Source organism: Perissodus microlepis, chromosome 10 (genome assembly GCF_051167445.1).
Source record: "Perissodus microlepis isolate ML-2025 ecotype Zambia chromosome 10, ASM5116744v1, whole genome shotgun sequence".
Classification (NCBI taxonomy): Eukaryota; Metazoa; Chordata; class Actinopteri; order Cichliformes; family Cichlidae; genus Perissodus; species Perissodus microlepis.
The window spans coordinates 16,648,579-16,672,647 of NC_140470.1; the positions used below are offsets into that span (position 1 = coordinate 16,648,579).

The 24,069-nt window shown below is 42.8% G+C and overlaps 1 protein-coding gene across 1 annotated transcript in view; it reads left to right on the top strand.

The window, feature by feature from the left end:
• The window catches only part of dchs1b (dachsous cadherin-related 1b), an 85,730-nt gene extending 62,276 nt beyond the window's left edge, over positions 1-23,454 (top strand). Inside the window, exons 5-29 of the mRNA XM_084942489.1 lie at positions 2,245-2,433; positions 3,639-3,870; positions 3,996-4,232; positions 4,795-5,856; positions 6,074-6,261; positions 6,459-6,555; positions 6,659-6,816; positions 8,937-9,377; positions 9,699-9,994; positions 10,086-10,201; positions 12,973-13,212; positions 14,754-14,879; positions 15,015-15,224; positions 15,740-15,996; positions 16,079-16,285; positions 16,374-16,770; positions 16,884-16,997; positions 17,125-17,336; positions 17,469-17,620; positions 17,793-17,923; positions 18,075-18,361; positions 18,872-19,013; positions 19,121-19,292; positions 19,379-19,788; positions 19,891-23,454. Coding sequence (XP_084798615.1) covers positions 2,245-2,433; positions 3,639-3,870; positions 3,996-4,232; positions 4,795-5,856; positions 6,074-6,261; positions 6,459-6,555; positions 6,659-6,816; positions 8,937-9,377; positions 9,699-9,994; positions 10,086-10,201; positions 12,973-13,212; positions 14,754-14,879; positions 15,015-15,224; positions 15,740-15,996; positions 16,079-16,285; positions 16,374-16,770; positions 16,884-16,997; positions 17,125-17,336; positions 17,469-17,620; positions 17,793-17,923; positions 18,075-18,361; positions 18,872-19,013; positions 19,121-19,292; positions 19,379-19,788; positions 19,891-21,938 — 8,121 coding nt within the window. The 3' untranslated portion in view covers positions 21,939-23,454. The remainder of the gene's footprint in view (positions 1-2,244; positions 2,434-3,638; positions 3,871-3,995; positions 4,233-4,794; positions 5,857-6,073; positions 6,262-6,458; positions 6,556-6,658; positions 6,817-8,936; positions 9,378-9,698; positions 9,995-10,085; positions 10,202-12,972; positions 13,213-14,753; positions 14,880-15,014; positions 15,225-15,739; positions 15,997-16,078; positions 16,286-16,373; positions 16,771-16,883; positions 16,998-17,124; positions 17,337-17,468; positions 17,621-17,792; positions 17,924-18,074; positions 18,362-18,871; positions 19,014-19,120; positions 19,293-19,378; positions 19,789-19,890) is intronic.
• Positions 23,455-24,069: the final 615 nt, after the last annotated feature.

Genomic DNA, 24,069 nt, shown 5'->3' on the forward strand with positions numbered 1-24,069 from the left:
CTCAACATTGTACTCAATAGGAAGTCCCAGCGATGATCTAAATCCCCCTTAGGTGTAAACACAGCCCAAAAAAAGAGGCACAGTATAACGCCTCAAATCCACGACTGTCTCGCCATGGTAATGCAGCAACTGTAAATGAGCTCTACTAATATTACCATGTCTTAATTTCCTATAGGAGAAACAGTATGAGTCAAGGTGGTAGTGTTCATCTGTAGCTAATAGGTAAGTGTAATGATGAAGACATGTGTTGCTGAGTTGGAAGGAAGACGAGCCGGATGTCTGCTACGGTGGTCCTGTCCTCTGTGGGGTTCTGGGCCAGAATGCAAGATTCAGATGTGTGACAAAATCATTAAATAACAAGCACAAACATAAGGAACGTGTCTTTTACTTGCATATTTTATGATTTGAAATGACTTTTGAGAAGCTAGCAGGGAGGGAAAATCCTGTGGCAACACAAAAACATACATATCTGAAGAAATGCAGAAATGTTTATATGATGAAATTTGTAATTTGTAAACTGTGGATGGTGGTGGCTCAGATGGGAGAGCAGGCTGTTCACCAGTCAGAAGTTTGGTGGATTGATCCTCCTGTCCATGTGTTGCTGTATCTTTGGGCAAGATACTGAACTCCTGAGTTTTGTGCGTGTGTGAGTGTTAGATAAAAGTCCTTAGGTGAAGATAAAAAGCACCGTATGAATGTGTGGGACCTGGTGAAATAGACTTGCAGTAGAAAGTGCTTTGAGTTCTGCAATTGAGTTGAAAGGCACTATATAAATAACAATCCATTTACCATGTATATTGACTGGTCATTGTAGCCATGTTTGATAATCTGTGTGTTTTCTGTTTGTAGTCTGGGTTCTGGATTTGCTTGGATCTGTGTGGAGACAAAAGAATGATAGCAGCCACCATAATTAAGTTTTGAAATTATCAGCTAGAATCTGACACTGGTTTAGCTTTTTCTTATAGCTTTTTGTCCTCATCAGTAGGCAGTGACTAGAACAGGAAGTGTTAGCCCAAAAATCTGCTGGCTGCACTGAGTGTGGTAAGACCAGGTGTTAGCCAGGGCTGTAACTTCTAAAATGTTTTCTTATAAAATTACTGCTTATTTCTTAAACAAAAAATATCCAATATTCTCCAAGTCTGAAAATAAAAGCTGTTTTTTTTCTATAATATAATATAATACTGTGTCTTAGACAAGCTTCCTTTGTCAGAAAAAAATAAAAACCTAAATCCAAGATTTCAGATGTTGTAAGTTACTGTTGTTGATTTACCGTAAGAGAAGCGACTGTACTACTGAGAGGGAGCGATGTCGTGAGGCCTCCTGGATCTTGGCTCACCTTCAAGGCTTGGACATCTGAGCAACAATGTTACTTTTAACAAGGACCATAAATGCCACCAAACAAAGTTATGGAGCCGTGCAGAACTTCGGTCAGAAGCAGCACCCCAGAGAACACAGGCCGTTTCCTTTTTTGTGTTTTGCAAGGAAATCTTTGTGGTATTATAAATGTTTTAATAGAATTTGTCAGCACATACGGGTTAATGTATATTTATGTGGTGGGTGCTTTTCAGTTTGTGTGGTAAAACAAAAAGGATGTTAGGTAAATATGAGCAAATGGGTTTGAGGTTGGGCCATGCAGACCTGTTTAGAGGAAAGAAATAGAGAAATTTTCTGAGGTGTATTTAAGTGGTTCTCAAGTCGTGGTGTGTGTGTATCAGTCTGAATCATAGTTCAGTGTGATATGAAAGCCATCGTGTGCCACTTGACTTTTTCACATCCATTAGTGTCTTGTTTGAAGCCATAAGCTGGACTCCATAAACATCCACATACTCTTCTCTTCTCTTCTCTTCCCCTCTATATGCATGGTTTCTTTTGCCAGCTTTTCAAAAACACCATTGGGGAGATCTATTTTTTTTTACATACCACAATCTGCGGTATATAAAAAAGAATTGCTCTCACAGATGCTCGTTTTTATAGTAGTCTGGAAATCATAACAAGTAGTGCTATGGTGTGTGATATTTGGACAAGCGCAGATGTATGGGCCTATGAGGTGATTGTGTTATGGGACATTATTGTGATAACAGAAAGGCCCTTAGCTCGTATATAATAGTCATGACACATGTAGGATTTATTTCATGCAGATTGTGGGACCTGCTGGATGTGATGGTTTTTGAAATCCTTATGTGTCTCTTAGGCTAGTTGGCACTGGCGAAGCATCTGTCTTACATTGGTCTCTTTTCCCCTCAGGTATCAGCCACAGATGAGGACCGTGGTTCTTTTGGTACTATAAGCTACAACCTGGGTTCAAGCTCTGGAAACACATTGCCAACCCAGTTTACCATCAACAAGGAGACTGGCCAACTTTGCACCAGCACAGCTCTGGACCGGGATGAGGGACTGGACAAGTTTGACCTGACTGTCACAGCAATAGATGGAGTAAGTAACTACAGAAAATCGTTGTAAGCTCTGCAAGGTTGAGATCTTACCAGAATACTCCTCGAAATATCAAATGACATTTGAGGAATATGCTTCATTACTTTCTTGCAAAGAGACAGGATTATAAGCTCTCTGTATGATAAATTTTAATGTAGGAAAACTAGTAGCACCATCCTGCAAAACTGCAAAATGTATTTCTTATATTTGGATAGATCCCAGTTTTTCTCGATTGCTTTGATGCAATGTTCACATCAGTTTATAGGATGGCAGTGAGACTTAGGGATAGGTTAAAACAGAGGTAGATAATCCTTTAAAGGGAGCAGATGGAAGAAGAAGAAGCAGTAGGTGTTTTAAGAACTGCGTTAAGACTGGTGAGAATTACATTCCTGATGTGAGAACTGCATGTTAAATGTGAGAAAAAGTGTAACGACATATGTGTTAATTAGTGAGCCTTAGAGATTCTGTTGGAAATTCCTGTTTTCAGAGAAAATAAAATGCGCTTTTATGTCTTCCTCGTGCTAAGCTAAGCTAACCAGCCACAGTTACATATGGAGCATTTCAGCTACCTCTTTGAATCAAAGCAAATGCACATTAAATGCTGAAGTAATCCCTCATGCTTTGCATGTTTTTGCAATCAAAGCCTAATTATTTGTAACTGAAATAGACTTCTGAAGGAGATGGAAAAAGTCAAAGGCTCGAACTTCAACGAAAGTCACGGCATTAGTTCTGTAGCTAGATGAGGGATATTTCAGCTGATTGAAGTTGCTTCATGACAAAACACGTTGCCTGTTGCATATGTAATATTTCTTCTGACTAGCTCTTAACTAGCTCTTCTTATGGTTTAGCATCCAGTTATGGGTCAATAGTCAAGTCAGCAGAGCTCTGATATATCATTCGAGTTGTGGTTTCTGCTAAAGACAGCACATAAAACATGGATGTAGCCTCTGTGATGTCACCAACTGATGTGTGGATAATCCTGATAACCTACAGTAAATAACTTTCAGAAACTTTTAGAGCTGTTGGGCTGTTGATAGCAGCAAAGCAGGTTAAAAAAGCAGCACAATACAGTATTCCTCCTGCTGATCCAGTCTAGCACTTTTCTTCTTTGTGCCTCCTCATGTAAGGTGGCTTAGCTTGCTGATACTTTAGGGTTTTCTGTAGTCAAATAAACTAGATCAAACCATTTTTTAACATTTCCTTTACAGGGTGGTCTAAGTTCAGTAGCCCGTGTGAGGGTCACGGTGGTGGACATCAATGATAACCGGCCCATCTTCTATCCAGTCCTGTACACGGTCAGTCTCAGTACCCATAGTGCTCCAGGAACGTCTGTCGTCAAGGTAACAGCCAATGACCCTGATGTCGGAGAAAACGGAAGAGTAACCTACCGCACTGTACCTGGAGGAGGATCTAGTTTCTTTACCCTTAATAAGGACACAGGTGTGTAGTGTTTTATTGTTATTGCATGTGCAGCACAATCATGTATGTTATGACCGTAACCAAGACATGTGAAAATGACTCACATAAAAATGAACTTGTTGTCTGTATGTATCTATTTTTTGCAGGTGTGATCTCTCTGTCCCGCTCACTCCATGGCAAAGCCAACACGGTAATCTCCATGGTCATATCGGCTGAGGATGGGGGCGGTCTTACAGCACCGGTAAATGCCAGAGTGAACGTGAGCGTCGTGGGGGGCTCAGTGGCGTCTCCGGTGTTTGAACAGGCACAGTACTTCTTTACCGTGTCGGAGGATGTTCTCAGGGGGACGGCAGTGGGAGTGGTTCGTGCTGCTGCCAAGACAGGTGAGGCCCTTGTACGCTCACATGCTTTATTGGATTCCTGGGTCTGCTTTGGTTATTTCAGGCTTGCTTTTAACACTTGCATACTTCCCTAGTGAGAAGCAGTTCTGTGCGGCTTGCCCATTTTCATCTTCCTGACAAGTACCAGGACAAAAATGCACTAATGGGCTGCAGCATGATGCCTTATCTCTCGAGTAGTTGTAGAAATAACCAAGCAACAATTGTATACACTCCATTAAGAAATCACATCCGCCTCACGGTGCACAATTTACTGGCGATTATTTTCTACTCGCACTCCTATTTTCGCTCACGGTTAATGATGGATTTTAATTGGGATGTAATTTTGAGTCAGAATAATCAGTGGTGTAGTGGACAGATGGCTGTGGTAGTACACAAGGCTTTCAGTGAATCTGATTCTTGGTCGTCATATTATTATTTCTTAGTAAACATTTAATATTTCAACCTCAGTTGTTTTCTGTTTTATTGTATTTTAATTTGAAAATCCCACGATTTCCATTGTGGCATAATTTCTCACTATTTCCTTACATCTTCTGTCTTCCATCAGGTGGCTCTAAGGATATTTTCTACTCTATTTCATCTGGAGACCCTCATGGCTACTTTACAGTGGACAGCGCCTCTGGTACCATTCGCACAGCCCTTCCTCTGGACCACGAGACCTGCCCCAGTCTTGACCTGGAGATCCAGGCACGATTTGGCTCTCCTCCGGCATATGGAATCAGCCGGGTACACATAACCATTGCAGACATCAACGACAATGCCCCTACCTTCCTTCCATCCTCATCAGAGTCCCTTCTTGTACCCGAGATCACCAAAATGGGGACGATTATCTACCGTATTCAGGCCACCGACAAAGACTCCGGCCATAATGGTCAGCTCAGCTTCGATCTAGTCTCTGCTGGGGCTGCAGGCAGCAGTGGCCAGAGGACATTTGGCGTTGACAGGGGCAGTGGGGAGGTACGTCTAATTGGGAGTTTATCATATGAAAGTGTCCCTCGCTATGACCTTCAGGTGGTTGCCAAGGATGGTGGAGCGCCTCAACTTAGCTCCACCTTCACCCTTGTGGTCCACATCCAAGCACAAGACGCACAAGGCCCAAACTTTGATACCCTTACGTACCGCGTGGAGCTACGTGAAAACACCCCTCTAAACACGCGTTTCCTTCAGGTCCGTGCACTTAACAGAGAAGCTTCTGGAAATGGTGGAAGCTCCTCCTCATCATCATCTTCCTCCTCTATTTCCTACCGCCTCAGACCTGATGGTGATGCCGCAGGTTTTGGCATCATGCCAGATAGCGGTTGGCTGTTTGTTCGGAGCTCTTTAGACCGAGAAGTCAAAGACATGTTCCTGTTGACTGTTCTTGCCACCTCGGGCCCAGGAGGTGCAGGAAGAACCGGCAGCGCGACCGTCCGGGTAACAGTGACGGATGAAAACGACAACTCCCCTCGACTGAGCCAGGAGAGGGTGTTTCTGGCTGTCAGAGAAAACCTGCACGCGGGAACGGGCTTCGGCAGGGTTTCTGCAACGGACAGAGACGCAGGACTAAATGCTCGACTCACCTACAGGCTGCTGCACACAGACAGGCATTTTCAGATTAACTCGCAAACAGGTAACAATAAACACCGTAACCATAACACAAATACGGATAATAGTACACTTTTTTTTAACTGTGCTGCACAGCATGAAATGTAGTTACTTTGTAAGCAGTGATAATACCAGCATAATTTCTCTTGAGGAGTTGATGATTTGCTCTTTCTCAATTAAATTAAATTAACACGGTAATTACTCAACGGCTTCCCTCGTGTCCTTTTTTTTTTTTGCTTTAGGTGAGATTAGCACCCGCCTTGCACTGGACAGAGAGCAGCAGTCCAGCTATCAGGTTATTGTGGTTGTACAGGACGGGGGTACGCCCCCTCGCAGTGCAACAGGGACTGCACATATCACTGTGCTCGATGAAAATGACCACGCCCCCAGTTTCATTCATGCCAGGCCTGACAGGGAGCTGGTGCTTCAGGTGAGAAGGGAGGGGGAGATTAGTTATATCAGCAAGCAGCTTTGGGGGATAAATTTTATCTATCAATGAATCTAATTTTCTTCTATGCATGCTGGGGTTTTATTAGTGGGGTGTGACATAAACCCACAGAGAGGTGGTATCGTAGCAAATTACTGCAGTTGTGTTCATTCCCGGTGAGTAACAATACTTCTTTGCAGGTGACTGAGGGGCTTCCATCAGGAACAGTCATAGGGACGCTGGCAGCTAAAGATCCAGACGAGGGAGAGAATGGCACCATCTATTACTCATTATCAGGTGAGCCTCGTAATTCGTCTTATAGCCACAAATTTACAGATTTTTCCACCTGCCACGGCATCCACATAACATACATCGATAATGTTTGTTTCATTTACTTCAGGCTCCAGAGCAGAGCGTTTCTCCATCAATCCAACCACCGGTGAGCTTAGAAGCGCTTCCACTCTGAGATTGACAGAGCGAGCCGAGTACGCCTTCACTGTGACTGCTGCCGACCACGGCGCGCCGACACTCAGCTCCACCTGCCAGCTACGAATACAAGTAAACACAATCGGCACATTTTCATATCCTCAACCAGCTGCCAAACATCTTCATATGCACTGAATTTCCAAAATATTCAGTGACGTCTCCTGATTGGACACAAAGTCTGGTGACCGAACCTAAACATCTGTGCTTCACCTCAGTCCTTCTGCGTTTCTTTTTGTAACACAAGCTGTAATTTCCTCAATCTGAGGAAAACAGTGAGCAGTTTGACTGTCAAAGGAATTTGGAAAAGAGGTAAATATGAGAAAGAGAGAAACTGAACCTGTGCCTTTATAAACAAAGAGCTCTATCCAATCTAGTGGGTGTTTCCTGATCCAAAGGTTAGAGGGGTAACTAGAACCCATGGTGCGAAAGACTGAGCTAATACTGTGAACTTTCTGGAGGAGGGTCAGTCCTCCATATCAACATACAATATCAGGAATTCAACTGCAGGAAAAAAAAAAAGCTTAGGAGCTCAGTGTTTTTGTGCGATGTGGTTTCAGAAAGGAAAAGGATGCTAATTACGATGGGAGTGCTTGCCTTAGATTTCGCCTGTGCACTGCTTGTGCGGCTCTGAGATTAGACAGAGGGGAAACAGGCACCTTGGAATCAAATGCTCCCAGATGAGATTTGATGAAAGCCAGCTGCATCAAATCACACAGAGAGAAAGGGAATACACCGCAGTACAGTAGCAAGCAGTGATACATGCACGCACAGAGACACGCTCGCTGTAATGACACGTTCAAACACTTGCATGAGGCAACGTTTCCAGTTAATGATTTTGAGATAACATTTCCCTTAGCGGCGTGTAAAATCAGACACGCGGATACCGTTGTACACCACATGTACTACAGTACACATGATAGTTAGCCTGTACAGAGAAAAGGCAAATGAGGCGAAAAAGTATAAGTAGTGCAGTGCAGCACATTTGTTAGTGCTGCCAGCTCATTAAATTATGTGATCTGAGGAAGTGCATTTAAGCAAATTACTTAAAAAACAGACTTTCACCAGCTGTAGTCATCCATTTGGAGCTTGAGCCCAGAACACAAAATTACAATTTCAGTGCAATCAGTTATTGTTTGTGTCGGCACTACAATGAAGCACGGAGGAAAAGCTGCAACATACTTCTGCTTCTACTGCTGTTTTGCTTTTTGTTTTTTTAATAAAAAGTGATCAAAAGTAGTGATGTAGTCCTAAAGGCACTTGAGTTCTAGCAACTGGAGGCTTCAAGGATAGAGGATAGAGGTTATTAAAGGTCTCATGGGTCAAGTTGTGAGTGAGTGGGGGTGAGGTAGTAACAAATGGGCCTTGATAACGTGTGGATAGTAGTGCATTTCACCTGCAAATACGTGCAAAAAGTGGTCAGACTTAACCACATCATGTCCCTCCTCTTTTAGTTTTAGTTTGAGTCCAATTAATGGAGGAAAAAAACCTCCATTAATCGCTATAGGTATTGAGGACAAAGGAGTGTGTGTGTCCGTGTGTATATTTCTTGATGATGAAACCAGAAAATCTGCTTATATTTCCTCAGAGCTCTTTGATCCGTCCCAGAACAGTGTTGAACCCTGAGGTGGTTCAAAGTGTCAAAGGCCCTCTGGCTCGTATTTGTTTCCCATTGGAGCAGCCTGTAGCATATGTGGAGGTTGCTTATTGCTCTGAATTATTTGAACTGGAACACTTACAGTTTTCCCTACTATCACACCCTTCATTATTTTGTCACAGGTCACAAAGCCTGACTCTCAAGTTGAAGCCAGAATGCGGCAGTGTCAAGATATTTACTGGAAGGATTACGCGTAATGCCTTCATGCACAGTGAGAGTGCCTGTGAAAGTTATTATAGCATTAACAACAAAACAGAAACAGACTACAGCCCAAGGCTATGTTTAGGGATGGGTTGGGGTGAGAGCCATATAGATGCATTGTCTGCAGAATATCAGAGGAAATCAGATCCTTTAACACACGTATACAGCTTCTTGCCGCTTTCCTCCTTTTTGTTACCGAGAAGTGTTGTTTCAGTCTGTTTCGGGACAGATCCATGGATGAATTACACTGCAATCTAAATCACAATTATTATTGGAAAGACTTTACCACAAATACTCAGGAAATTGGTTTGTTTGACCCTAGTTTCCTTTTCTTTAGGTTCTCAGCTCTTCCAGGTCCAGCCCCAAGCCCAACGTTCTCTCTATGACCCTGAACACAGTCGAAGGGGCAGCTCCGGGTTCTGTCATTGGTTCAGTCCGTCCACCTGATCAGCATGAATCTGCTCTATTGGAAGGCCAGGTGACCTACCTGGTCGTGGGAGGGACAGATCGCGATGGGACCTTTATGGTGGACCACTTAAAGGGCGATGTGTACGTGGTCCGGGAGCTGGACTATGAGAAGGGCTCAAGATACACCCTGCACATCGAGGTGTCGGACTTCTCTCAGGCATTTCCCAGCAGCCACCTGGTGAAACTAGATATCAACGTGCAGGACAGCAATGACCATGCGCCCCAGTTCACTGAAGACCCCGTTACCATTGTGATCCACGAGAACATCGAACCAGGGGCTTCCATATACACCTTCCAAGCTGTGGATCAGGTAGGAAAGAGTGTATGGGATCAATATGCTTTCAATAAAGCACAGTTAATCTGAGTTATGTTGTTATTCATGTTGTTTTCAGCTTTGTATTCACTGTTTTTTGTCATTGTTTAATCCTAAAATATCAGTTATTCTGTTATATGGTAACAGAACTGACATCTTCAAATTGATCGTTTTATCCTAATAAAGCATTTTATTAATTTAATGATCAATTCATTTGTCATTGTTGTTGTTGTTAAATTTCCCGCAGAAGAAAAGTAGAAGGAGAATAATCTATCCACTTCCTGTCTAATTTATCCATTCTTTCTTTTTGTTTTATAGGATGGCAGTGGACCCAACAGTGAGCTGCGCTATTCCATCGAGCACTTCTGGCCTGAAACTCCTGACTTCCTCATCCTTGACCCCTCAAGCGGAGTCCTCACCCTGGGGCAGAAGTTAGACCGTGAGTCCACACCCTCCCTTTACCTCGTGGTGCGAGCCACAGACCAGGCAGTGGATATCTCTCAGAGACGCTGGAGTTCGGTCACCGTCCGAGTGTTCGTCACAGACGAAAACGACAACGCGCCGGTCTTCAGCTCTCCATCTGCGGTCAGCGTCATGGAGGATCAGCCTGTAGGGTGAGTGTCACGTCAGTGTCGGTAATAAAATATCTTTGGAATTCTCAAGTGCATTTCCGTGATGATGTTTGGTTTGTGTCTTCGTTGACAGGTTTGTGATTTTGTACGTCATGGCTCGAGATTCAGACGAAGGAGAAAATGGCAGAGTATCGTACAGAATTCAGGCAGGCAACAGCGCTGGTCGCTTCAGCCTGAACCCTGACACCGGTGAGCTTTGAGGGTGGGACGTACCATTTGAAAATACTGTAATGTGAAATCGATATCTCAAGACGTAGGGAACTTTCCATGACTATCCAATTTACACTCCATCAAAAAACGAGTAAAATTCACCACATAGTTCCTTGTGCTTTAAGTGATCTAACACAGCAGGACTAGCCTGTGGCCTTTTTCTTTGGGATTTAATGATTGATGGAAGCCGCCTGGATGAACAAAACTTTCCAGAAGATCATAATTAGACACTGAAGTGCTGCTGTGTAATATTTCTTTGGAATCATACTTGGTGTCCTTTTCTTGATGGATTTGTTCATGGGAACCAATCTTTATTTGGGCTCGAGATGTGGATAGCTCTTGATATTTTTTTTTCTTCATATGTGGTCTCTTCATTGTTGGAGCGTGGTGGTGTGGGCGTGCTCAGCGCTTTCTGGGATGAGATTAACAACTACGACACAGACACTTAATGTAGCTTCCAGATGGAAGAAAGTCTTTACGCCATTACTGTCAAGTGTCTGGCTCCTTAACAGGGAGTGATTTCACTTCTGGTTTGTTTCTCAGGCGTGTTGGTGTTAGGCTTTTGGTTATTAATAGCTGTAGTGACAAATTAGCATGTATTGTGAAGACATGCACTAAACCCCTGGGCTAATGTGAAGGGTATCACTAGATTTATTATTGCTTATAAGTGATATATCTGCTCTGCAAGCTGTTCTAATTTTCAATTACTTTATTTTATGAACTACAATTTACATTTTATTGATTGCCTATAAAGTTCTATATCTGACTATTTAGAGCATCATTTAAGTAATATGCTTGGATAAATGGATACTTGGGTGATTTATGCGCTGTGGATTAAATATTCTGTATACAGTACTTTGCAAAAGTTTTGAGCCACCCCTGATTTGTTTATATTTAGCTTCCAAGAAGCAACACTTTCTTCTAACTTTTTAAAGTGGCGTTGAGGAATAGTTCTCCAGGGTTTGTGAGGGTCTTTCAAAGTTCATCTTTGGACACTGGCTGCTTTTTCCCCCCTCGTTTTCAGTCCAAGTCTTGTGCCTGAGCATTTTCGAAGGAATGTTTTTGTTAAAACACTTAACTCTGACCTATGAATCATTCAAACACACAAAAGGCACCTAACTCATGATTGAAGTAGTTTTTTGTCTAAGCATAAGAGACAACTGTGACAGGCTGTTACCAGCAGCCTGTCACATAACACATATTTTTCCCCATTTCTTTAGTCGAATCTACAAAAAATGCCAAAGATAACACACTTTAACAGACATAAAATCAGATTTTTGCAACAACAATGTGACTCCCGAAGAGCTATCAGCTGAAAACTTGGCATATCTTTCCATGCTGTGCAGTGAAAAAGATGTGGCAGGCCTGTAAAATTATTTATAGAATATGAACAATACATGAAAGTCATGTCTTAAAGCAATATGAAAAAATCCAACAAAAAGTTGACACAGGACCTGCATCTGACCCTTCAGTTGATCAAACTAGTGTTTTCTAAAGCCTAATAATAAGCCTAATATTCAAGACTAACTGAAGAAATTATAAGAAGGCTTGCCCAAGTGAATTCAGGCTATGTTGAAGAATAAAGGTGGTCAGACCAAATATTAACTTTCAAATTTGTTAGAGTTATAAAAACTGTTCAAAACACTGTTTTGCCTTATATACTGGTTTTGCCCTACTTATATAATATGTTTCTGTGTGTGGCGACACGTTTCAATAAATTGCTGCGCCTGTTTCACATTTTCCTAATGAAATATAAAGAAATGAGGGCTTTTGTACAGCACTGCATTTTCTTTAATGCACATTTTCTTAAATTTAATATGGCATTTGATGATAAAGGGTAACACCGCCTTTATCATATGGTCGATACTGTATCAGTAAAGCAAAATAGGCTTGAGTGTGTAATGCAATCGTTCGCTAGATGGTTTGCATCTGTTTTCTTTTAACTAAAACAGGGCAAACATCAGAGCCTCAGCCTCACAAAAAGTTCTACACACAATGTATGTTTGGCAAGCTGTAACATTTATAAATTACACACGTCTCTCAGGCTTCTGCATGCCTAAGCTTGTAGTCTCCTGTGAAAAGTACACACACACACTTCATATGGCCTCTTACTTTGCCTTGAACGTCAGGGTGATGACTGGTTTGTGACATCTAGGTAAGAGTCTGAATCACAGACGCTGTGTAAACTGGTGTGATTTACATAAAATACCCATATACACATTTCGGTTAATGGCTTGCAGACTTAAATGCAAACATATGATCATGTTGCATTAAAAAAAAGCATATTGACCTAAGGCAAGGCCATGAGTTGATTTGGGATTGCAGCTCAAACAGAAGCGTGTGTTTACCTGTGTGCCTGTTTTACAGTGTTTACAGTAATCATACACGTTAAGTGATAATAAGTAGATACACATTTCAATGCATGTTCAAAGTGCCAGAATTGAATAGCTGGTATGAAGTAGCTGTACTTTCTGGGCTTTCAGTGGAAAATCTCATAAAGCAAAGCTGTGAAGGTTTTTGCTTTTACAAGTCCTTCGGGCGTAAAAGGTACAGAAAATCACAGGTACAGAAAATTGCACGTTCGCAAAAATAATCCAAACACACACTTAGACACAAAAACAGCAAGGAACACAGAAAAAGGCCAAAAAAAAATCTGTTTTAGAGTATCTGTTTCAATTTAAGTATTTGGGGGAAAGTTTTTGAAAGCTGTTATGCAGCACTCTCTGATTATTCTTCTCTTTCCCTCCTAGGCTCTCTCTCCATCCTTAAATCCCTAGACCGTGAAGAGCAAGAAATCTTCAATCTCACTATTGTAGCAGAAGATCATGGAATACCGCAGCTTTCCACCTCTCAGGTGCTGTGTGTGCAGGTGATTGACGTGAATGACGAGGCTCCAGTGTTCCTGCGGGCAGAGTTCGAGGCACAGGTGATGGAAAACCAAGGACCAGGAGCCTCAGTGTTGACAGTAACGGCCACTGACCGGGACCAAGGTTGGTTTAAATGTTTTATTACAGTTTTAAGTTTAGAGTATGTGCAGTCAATAAGAAGAAGTGAGCTTAAAGGGCAGGGAGGATGTGCAGAAATATGTTCTGTTTGCTGCAGAATATATCTGCAATTTATGTCTTCAATTTGTCCACTCAACTTGCTAGACATCTAAAAACATGGCCAGTGAACACTAGTAGGATATATGAGGTTATAATGAAAGTGAATTTTCTTTTAAATAATTGGGACTGAACATATGAACCTATAACAAATAAATGAGAGTTGAAGAGACTCAGCTTAATCTCAGTCATGACTGCTGAGCTGAGAGGTGGGAGAAGTGCTTGAGTTGGAGAGCAAGAGACTAAAATAGACCAATCATGACTTGACAAGACCACTTTATCTCAGTCACATGGCTGAGCGGTGACATTTTTCTCACTGCTGTTTAATGTTTTAAGTGAACTAGACTAGTAGGAATGTTAAAATAAGCCAAAATAAGCATTAGCTGCAAAAAGTTTGTTTTATTTAGTAAAAGTAAAAAGAAATCATTTCGTAAAAAAAAAAAAAGAAATACTTTACAAAAATAAGGTAAAATTCACCCAATATTGCTCCATCTATTCTGATTGGTTTTCTTTAATCTCAACACTTCTCCATAAGTTATCAGTTTGTATTTATCCAGCTTCCTTACTGATATAAACCTCAATAACAACAACAAACCTATTTCTAATGACAGAATATACACACTGTGTAAAATATGAGTTATTATATCATCATGTTTTAAAACACTAAACTAAATCATGAAGTAGTAACTTGCTAAACAAAGACATTCACTGAAATTCATCATTTTCTTCTTCTTTATATTTCATGAGGATTGTATCTTTATACCTTTTTTTAAGTGCTCTGTGTTTATGTTAAGTGAGCTTGTATTGAAATGAACTACTCTTAACTTTGAGGTGCGAATTTGAAGGGACCACCTATGGGAACAAAGGCTCCCAGTGACTAACATATGACAGAGTGTTATGTAAGCTACTAGCGTGATACCTGTGCAGCCGCAGCTTGGATTGTATTTTAAAATTAAATAAAATGTGTCCTAAAAATGAGCCATTTTCCGATTGCTAATACATGGCTCCTTTGATAAAAATGTCTTTAAAAAGTAAGATCTCGTTTAGTTCAGGAAGAGCAAATTGTACAAATTGAAGACAGTTGTTATTTTTGGCCAAAGGAATAATGCCAAGAAAGTCACGATATGGAAGGAAAATAAGGTTCCAAGTTTCAGTGCTGGTTTAATGAGTAAGAAGGAAGCCGATCAGCCCCCAAAACCATAGGACTAAACCACACACATAAATGGTTTTGAGAAACCAAATCTTTTTAAATCAATCACATGCAGATGCTAACGATAATGTGTGGTCACAATCTTCATCCAGAGCCTTATAAGTTTACGGCACCGGCACTTGCAGCTGTAATTCTTTGAAATTACTGCCTTATTACATTTAATGTAGCCAAATCCATTGTGTGCCTTTATTTCTATTTGCGTCTTGTTTTTTTCATGAAGGTTCTAATGGACAAATAACATACGGAGGAGTATCAGAGGAAGGCTTTATAATCAACCCTGTGACAGGAGCCATCACCACCACAAAGGAACTGGACACAGAGCTACAGGATCACTACACTCTTACAGGTATTAAATCCCTTACAAGTTTATTTAAATGCTTTAATTAATGTGTTAGTTTAAGCATACATCAGCTCATATGAACAGTTTATTTTAACTTGCTTTACTCACTCTAACATCTCTTTTATTTATGTCTCATATTAGTATATGCCAGGGATGGAGGCCTCCCTCCTAACTTTGCCAAGACTGTAGTCCGAGTAGAGGTGCAGGATGTGAATGACAACGCTCCAATCTTTGCAAAGCCGTTTTATGGACTTGAAGTGCCAGAGAACCAGGCTCCTGTAGAGCTTTGCATCCTCAAGGCCACAGACCCTGACTCAGGTCCTGGTGGAGAGCTGGAGTACAGAATTGCTGGTGAGAAACTGCATTGTGTGTCCAATCCAAGTATTTTATTAGATTTTAAAGAGTGATTTAGGTCACCACAATTGCTGTAATTGCTGTTTACTGGGAGAAACATTACATTTTTGTCATTTTTGTTGTTTTTTTAGAGGCCAGAAAATCATAAAGTTTGAATTTAGAGATTTTAATGTGTTACTAAAATTGACTCCTGGACCCATTTTTGCTGATATTGTACCTACTCTATTGTAAGAGTTTAGTCCTGACTAGGAGATAGGCTGTATAGAGATTTTGGACTAATTTACCCTATTGTGTTTTACTAGACCCTGTTTCCCCCATATCTCAAATAAAACCTGCACAGAGTGGCCAAATGTTTGCTCCTGATATAGTCTTATCAAAAGCACTACTACCTCTCTAGAGAGAAAATCTGAACTAAGTGCAGAGCTGGCACAGATGTCTCCATTCCTCTCCGTCTTTCAGCATTGAATTCAGGTTGTTTTTTTTCTTTTGTTTTTTCTATCCACTTCTTCTAGCCGGGGACCCTGATGGAGATTTTCAACTCCACACCAGCACAGGAGCCCTGTCGACGTCTCGCGGGCTCGACAGGGAGACGCATGCAAAATACACTCTGGAGGTGGTGGCCACAGACCGAGGCAGCCCTGCTCTCAGTGCTACTGTCGCAGTGGAGGTCAGCGTGCTGGACGTCAATGACAACAACCCCGTCTTCAGCAAAAGTAGCTACTCGGTGGAAATTTCAGAGGATGCTACAGAGGGAGCACAGGTTCTTGAGGTGGGATGAAATGGAAATAAATATATTCAAAAACTGGAAATAAAAGTTTTTAATAATCTGACTTTTTTTTGTATGTATGTAGGTTTCAGCCACCGATGCTGATGAAGACCTAAATGGGAAGGTTCTGTATTTCCTCAGTCAAGAGGCGCATGGCGCATTCAGTGTAGATGAGCACAATGGTCGCATCACCACGTCAGCCCCTCTGGATCGCGAAAAACTGGCGTCATACAGCTTCCAGGTTTTTGCTGTTGACCTTTCACCAGCTGCACCTAGGAACTCGTCTGCTCAGGTAAATGAGGGGTTAGCTGTTTCAGGTGTTTATTGGGCTTGAATTTATGATCTGAAATCTGATTTCAGACATGACATCTTCCTTACAGGTGACAGTAACTGTCCTGGATGTCAACGACAACACCCCCTTCTTCATCCAAGATCCACTGGTCATTGAAGTGTCCAACAGGCGTTCCCAGCGGGTTTTAGCTACGATGAAGGCAGAGGACAAGGACTTTGGAGCAAATGGTTCTGTGTTTTACCGTTTCGCCACCCCAGTGAAAGGCTTCAGTATCAACTCCCTAACTGGGGAGATACAGGCCACTGAGCGACTGGCGGACCTCACCCAGGCACAAAGGACCCTGATAGTGGAGGCCATGGACCAAGGCAGCCCAGCTCAGTCGACACAGGGTGTTGTGATCATTTATGTGAAGGAGGTGGAATACAGCGGAATTCGTTTCTCGAGGAATGCTAGAGATGTCAGCATACAGGAGAACGCAGCGAAAGGTTGGGCAGTGTTATCAGGAATAGCAAGTAGTGCACCAGGTTTTTATTCTCCTGTATCATTTCTTAAAACAATTACAAACACATTTTTTCTCTGCTCCACTGAAAAAATTCAGGTACCACTGTGGCTCAGGCTCAAGCTCAGTACCCAGATGGTTCTCGTAACGGTATCAGCTATAGCCTCTTCAGTGGGAACAGAAAGCAGGCCTTCAGTATCAGCTCTTCGACAGGTAACGCTCACCCTTTAAGTGTTTCTTAAAGTATGTCTCGTGCAATGTGTTATCAAGATGGTTAATTAGTATGAGGATATTGTGATCTTCATTTTTTAATCAAATCTTCCTACTGTTTGTTCCACAGGTGAAATAAGGGTGCAGACCTCCAATGAACTAGACTTTGAAGACACCCCAAGACTCCGTCTTGTTGTGAAGGCTGAAACTGTGTCCTCTACATCTTACATGGCTTTCAACTTGATCCTGCAGGATGTCAATGACAACCTTCCTCGCTTCCAGCTGCAGAATTATGTGGCCTACATGAAGGAAGCACAAGGATATGAAATGCCAATCATACAGGTGCTCACAAATGTTAAAATAATAATAATAATAATAATACAGGGTTACAGAGATATTTGGTCTATTGGAGTTCTACAAAGGCTACAAATAAATTTCCTCCTCTTTGTTTCCCTTTCTGTCCTCTCTTTCCAGGTTGTTGCTGAGGATGTGGATCAGGGCCAAAATGGTCAGGTGACCTACTCCATCCAGTCATCAAGCATGAGTGGCCTCTTCAAGATTGATCCTGTGACAGGAAGCATTACCACAGCAGCCATCATGGACCGTGAGATCTTTACTCAAACTAAGTAAGAAGTTCAACTTTTACTTACTTTCTTGCTTTTGTAACCAAAATGTGATCAGTCTGAAACAGAATATTCACATAATTTTCAATCCAGTTAAATTCATTTCTATTCATGTAGCACCAAAGTGTAATAACAGAGGACAGTTTGGATTATCACCTTCTCTTCTCACCCACAGGCTGGTAGTTACAGCAACTGACAGAGGAAGTCCACGGCTCGCAGGTTCAGCCACACTGACGGTCATTATTGTTGACCAGAATGACAACAGTCCCACTATTCCCATGCACCAGGAAATCCGCATCCCAGAGAGTAAGTTTTGCTGAGTTTAAAAGGTATTGTTGGAGTTTCTGGTTAACACCCAGTGCTGACATTTACAAACAGTAAGGATCATCATCAAACAAATCATGCCTGTGCAATATATGTGGTGTGTTTGTTCATTTCCACTTTCTTTCTCTGTTAGATACTTTGATAGGCACTGAAATCACTCTCGTGACGGGCAACGACGTCGACTCCAGTCCTGCCCTCTCCTACTCTTTACAGCTAGACCCAACAGCACTAGGCAAGTTTGGGATTCACCGCTATAGTGGAGGCGTGTCACTCACTGCCCCTCTGGACTTTGAGGAGAAGACGTGGTACACCCTGACTGTCAGAGCCACTGACAGCCAGCACCAAACTGAGGCCAACATTACAATTTTGGTGGAAGATATTAATGACAATGCACCAGCATTTACACATGATCTTTATCAGGTATGCCGTTCATTTTATTTTTATTGTGTTTGTTGTTATTTTCTAAAAATCCATACAGGCACCTAAAGAGAAAGTTGCTTGAATGTGTTTTTGTCTGAGGTATTCACAAATTATAAGATCTTAAAACAAAGTGAATTATTTTCAGAAACAGTTTATTTCTAGTAGACAACATTAAATGCACTCGTGGGCTTGAAACACATTGAATACACATTTGTACACTTCTAAGTTGCACACAGTGGGTGTGATAAAAATTTAACTGCCTAATATTAACTTGGGGACCATTGTGGAGATGAGCCTGTAAAAAATATACTACTCTGTCTCAGGAAATGACCTCAGTATAAGGAAAAACACACACAGGATAAAGGAACTACATTATAAAAAGTATTTTCCCCTCTGTGAAGGCAGTGCCTGTTGCCCTCCACACAGTGAGTTATAGGTTTATATGATCCAATGCTGGGGTGTTTGTTTCCTGTATCCAAATGTTAGAATTAATGTCTCTTTTTCTCTTAGGTTACTCTTCCTGAGCACACACCACCAGGAAGTGCAGTTATCACAGTAACAGCGACTGACAGGGACTCCGGCGAGAACGGCAGGATCACCTATAAAGTGATGTCGTCAACCAAGGAGGGTTTCTACATTGACCCGAGCAATGGTAAAGATAAGCTTGGCTGCTTCCTGCTCTATTTTATTTCCCTGCACTCATTTTTAATAACACTTTTGGCACAATGAGTAAGTTCATCTCTTTCCTTCTGATTTCAGGAACTCTGTTCATCAATCACAGAGTTGAGTTTGACCCCGAGCGCCCATCAGTCAGCATCGTCATTGAAGCTCGCGACAGAGGCCTGCCCCCGCTCTCCTCTCTTACTACAGTCCAAGTTCAAATATCCGACGTCAACGACAATGCTCCTGTGTTTCACCAGTCGGAGTACAGGTCAGCCTGTGCTCATTAGAATTCGGACATATTGAGGTGCAACCCGAACAGCCGTCTTCACATAATACTCTTTGGTTGGTTTGCAGGGCTACGGTTTCTGAAGACACGATCCCAGGGTCGACAGTTCTCACTTTTGAAGCCTTCGACAGCGACCTCTCTAGAGAAAACTGCGGCTTCGACTTTGCCATTGCCAGCGGGAATGAAGGAAACGCATTCCAGATCGAAAGCAGCGTGCGCTTCCTGGAGGGACGGGGCTTTCAGACGGTTGGGACTCTGCTGTTGGCCGAGGGAGTTGACTTTGAAACCAAGTCACTGTACAACCTCACTGTGGTAGTGTCAGACCGCGGCGTGCCGCAGAGGAGCTCTAGTGTTGCTGCGGTGATAACGATCGGTGATGTGAATGATAATCCTCCAGCGTTCACCAGAGCAGAATACACCGTGTCACTGATTGAGGGTGCTACCGCTGGGACTGAGATCATACGACTGACTGCTACAGGTGGGTGTTCCTTCTTTCATCCAGTCACCTGTAAATGTTTCTCGCTGTCTTGTTTGGTCTCTCAGTTATATACTTGAACTCTGTTGTTGTATTTTTTAACAGACCCTGACTCAACTCCTAATGCTGAAGTCCAGTATTCTATCAGCTCTGGGAATGAGGTGAACTTATTTACTGTGGACCCGTGGAGTGGAGCCTTAAAGCTTCAGCGAGCACTCGATCGCGAGCACCAGCCCACACATGTTGTCATTGTTCAAGCCACAGATGGACAGGGTCACTTCGCCCTAGCTCCAGTCATTGTTGAGGTCAAAGACGTGAATGATAACCATCCGTTCTTCCCTGTGGATGTCCTGATAGCCAGTATCAGAGAAAACCAGCCAGCCAACTCAGCGGTGACTGTTCTGCATGCGATAGACCACGATACGGGGGTTTTTGGCCAGCTGAAGTATTACATGTTGGAACGGTCTGGGGCAGGAAAAGAAAGCTTTGCTGTGGACCAGAACTCAGGAGAAATCAGAAGCAAAATTCCATTTGACTTCGAGAAGGTCAACACCTTCAGTTTTGTCGCAGTGGCAGCGGATTCAGGCAACCATTCAGCCACTGTGACTGTACAGGTGTTTGTCACGGGTGAGGATGAGTATGACCCACTCTTCACATCCTCTGATTTCTCCTTTGAAGTTCCAGAGGGAGCCAAGAAAGGACAAAGCATTGGCCAGGTCCAGGCAAGTGATGAGGATGAAGGGGTGGATGGTATTGTTCTTTATTCTCTTACTGCCAGCTCTCCATATTTTGATGTAAACAAAACCACTGGGGTGGTCTTTCTCAAGCTGGACAGTTCAGGCAGCAGTAGCAGCAGTGGGTCAGGTCGGAGTAAACGGGAAACCAGAGTTATGACTTTAGATGTGCAAGCTCACAGCCCTCTGGATACATCTCGCACTACTACAGCCCAGGTCTCCATCGATGTGACAAACACCAACTTTGGCCTGGCCGCTGACGTCAACATCCTGGTTATTAGCATAGTTGCTGTGTCTCTTGGTTTTATCATATTGCTTGTGGTCATGGCAGTGGTTGTGTTCCTGGTCAAGTCACGCAGGAGAAAGAAAGGCCAGGAGACAGGAAACAGAACTGTTGCCTCGGGAACTGCCTTGCAAAAACTGGATGATTGCAGCCCTGGGCCAGGGGGAGAAAGGATCTACCACCAGGCCTTGCCAGGCTATGCTGGTGACCAAGGTGGTGCTGGTGGCGGCCCCTACACTAGAGGAGGGTCTTTGGATCCTTCTCACTCCAGTGGTAGAGGATCAGCTGAAGCAGCAGAGGATGATGAGATCAGGATGATAAATGAGTATCCCCGCGTTGCATCCATCACCTCATCAATGCAGGAGCACATCTCTGCCAGAGGACCAGACTCTGGAATCCAGCAGGATGCTGACCAGCTTTCTGATATTTCCTGTGAGCCTGCAGCGTTGGAGGGCAGCACTTGGTTCAAAGGAAAGAAGCTAGGTGGCAGCCTCAGTGGGACCTTACTCTCTGGACAGCTCCCGGTCTACAGGGATGAGGGAGGTGGTTACCTAGGAGTAGGCCGTGGTCTCAATATTTCCCTCCCCAAGGATTATGCCTTTCCGGAGGATGGTAAACCTTCCGTAGATGGTTCCCTCACAGCTATTGTTGCCAGTGACGAGGAGCTCCGTGGAAGCTATAACTGGGATTATCTACTCAACTGGTGCCCTCAGTTCCAGCCTCTTGCAAATGTCTTCACAGAGATTGCCAGGCTGAAAGATGAAACTGCTCAGCAAAGTCAGAACCCTCGCCAGCCCTTCCAGCCCAAGCCCAAAATGGATCCTAAACCTAGAATTGACCCTCCACCTCTCATCACATCAGTGGCCCACCCAGGAGCCATGTCAGTTCCTCCCAAAGTCCCTGTAATTGGGCGGACATTCCCCCACTTGGCTTCACTCCGCAGGTCCCCCATCAGTCACGAGGGATCTATTTCATCAGCAGCGATGTCACCGAGCTTCTCCCCGTCTCTGTCCCCTCTGGCAGCTCGATCGCCAGCTGTTTCTCCATTTGGAGTCAACCAAGGGCCCTCAGCGTCCATGATCAGCACCAGGGAGCCCTCACTGGAACAGAGTCCCGATCATGAGATGAGAATATAATTGAAACATTTGAAACATGACATTACTATTTAAGGAGAAACTCTAAGACGGACAACCTGAACAAAGCATGACTGAACAGCATTTGGATGTTCTTTTGCATGGATCAAAAGAAAGCAAGCGGTGATGGTGTCAGTTTTATTGTCATTCTTAAAAACATTTGTCTTATTCCACAAAAACAAATCAAGTTTTCCAAAATTACCCGCTTGTGACATTTGGTGGGCAATACCCACAAAAAATACTTAGCGTCTGTCTCCTGGTAGAATATTTGTACTGCCATTGTGTCGGCAGCTTTGCAGGAATATGTGTGATGGGCTCGACTGCAGCAGCCCACCCATCCACTACAAAGCGACGCAGGTCTCCACGAACTGATCAGGGTTAAGAGCCAAATAGAAAATGTGCACTTACCATGCCCTGCAGTCAGAGATCCCTTAGTGTGTAGATAGATAAATGTGTAGTTTTCATGTTACCTCGCTGGCTGGCCAGAGAGCTAAGGACCTCGTTCCTCTCTTTGTGTCTGTGGACTTCTGTTTTTTTACCCTCCAGTATTAAACCCATCTAGTGGCTACTCTGAGAATGGTCTCTGGACGCACCCGTCGGATCACATGGACAGACAAACGGTGTGTGTTCACAGAGACACTGATTCATTGATTTGCCAATGCATCGCATAGTGAAAAAACAATTGAGATTATTAATTTTCTCACCTTTCGGACAACACTCGTTTGGATTTAACCTTTATTTTATATTTTTATATAAATTTATGATTTCAGATCCATTATTTCACATGAAGAGGTTATTGTTTTTGAGTATTTGAATATATGTGTATTTGTATGTATGTGGGCTACATTATGTGTACTGTATGTGTCTCCTAGGTTTATAGAGACTTGTGATTGTTCAGAATTGAGTGACAGGGAGGCGTTTGTGTTTTTAGCATTATTTATAAGAAAAGAGGACTTTCAACCACAAGCTTTGGAAACCATCAGCAGCTCACTTTATGCTGTGTTGAGATTTTTTTTTGTCAAATTGTTGATCATCCTAAATCAAACACATATAAACCAGATGAAGAAAAATCTGTGATCAGTCTGTATTTCCACTTTGCAGCTGTTCAGCACTGTCGTGGCATGCACTTGCACTTGCGCCACGCCGTGACAGAAGATTCCCTTTGTTATTCAGGGACAACTCGGTTTGCTGTTCACCTCTGTGTCTTTCAAAGAAAGTGCTTCCTAAAATCAGTTACATCACTCATTCACCTGAATGCGTTTTACTGTGAAGTTGTTCATCTCAGTACAAAGAAAACAACGATGAACAGGATGAGACTCTCAAATGGCAAAACCCAGAGAGATGTAGCACACGAGCCAGACAAGTGGCAACCAAAAGGCTGAATACATGAGCCCTAATGAATGTACAAGGATTTAGCCACCAGTGCTGTTTTTTATGTCTGTGACTTTACACATCGAGAATGTCAGTAGCATGATGAGGTGTTTTACACCAGCCCCCCCCCCCCCCCCCCCACCCACCCACCCACACCCACCCACCCACACCCACTGCTCAGACTCAGTTTTAGCAATCTTAAAATGTTGTTTTTGTTTTTCATTCTTTATATATACTCATCATCAAACTCATCATTTTAATTGCAGTGATTGGATGTCCTGATGTTTTCAAGATTTGGTTTCTACCTCTGTTCTGTGTTCAACCGTGCAAATCCCCATCAGGCAAAGCTGGCACCGGTCCAGCTTAAAGTTACTCATGTCACGAGCCCAGCTCCAGCACTACATGCTCTTTGGCTGCCTGAGAAACATTTCTTTGTTTGAGAACCGCAGTTTGGAGTTCAGTTTGAGATGACTGCCAGTGACTGATCAGTGGAGCAATGGAAGACAGAAAGAAAAAAAAGAAGAAGAAGCTGTATTTCTTTTTTTAAAGCAAATAATAAATTCCTACTGATCTCTTTTGACAAATCGGAGTCGTACTTCATCTTTTTCAGGAGTCAAGACAGCGAGAGGAGAACTGAGAAGCGACTGATCTGAATGAATAATTACAAAATGTTTATTTCATATGAAGCATAGACGTGTTTGCATAGCTGCTTGGGATTTCTGCCTCATTTGGTCATCACGCACAGCCTCGCAGCATTTCTTTG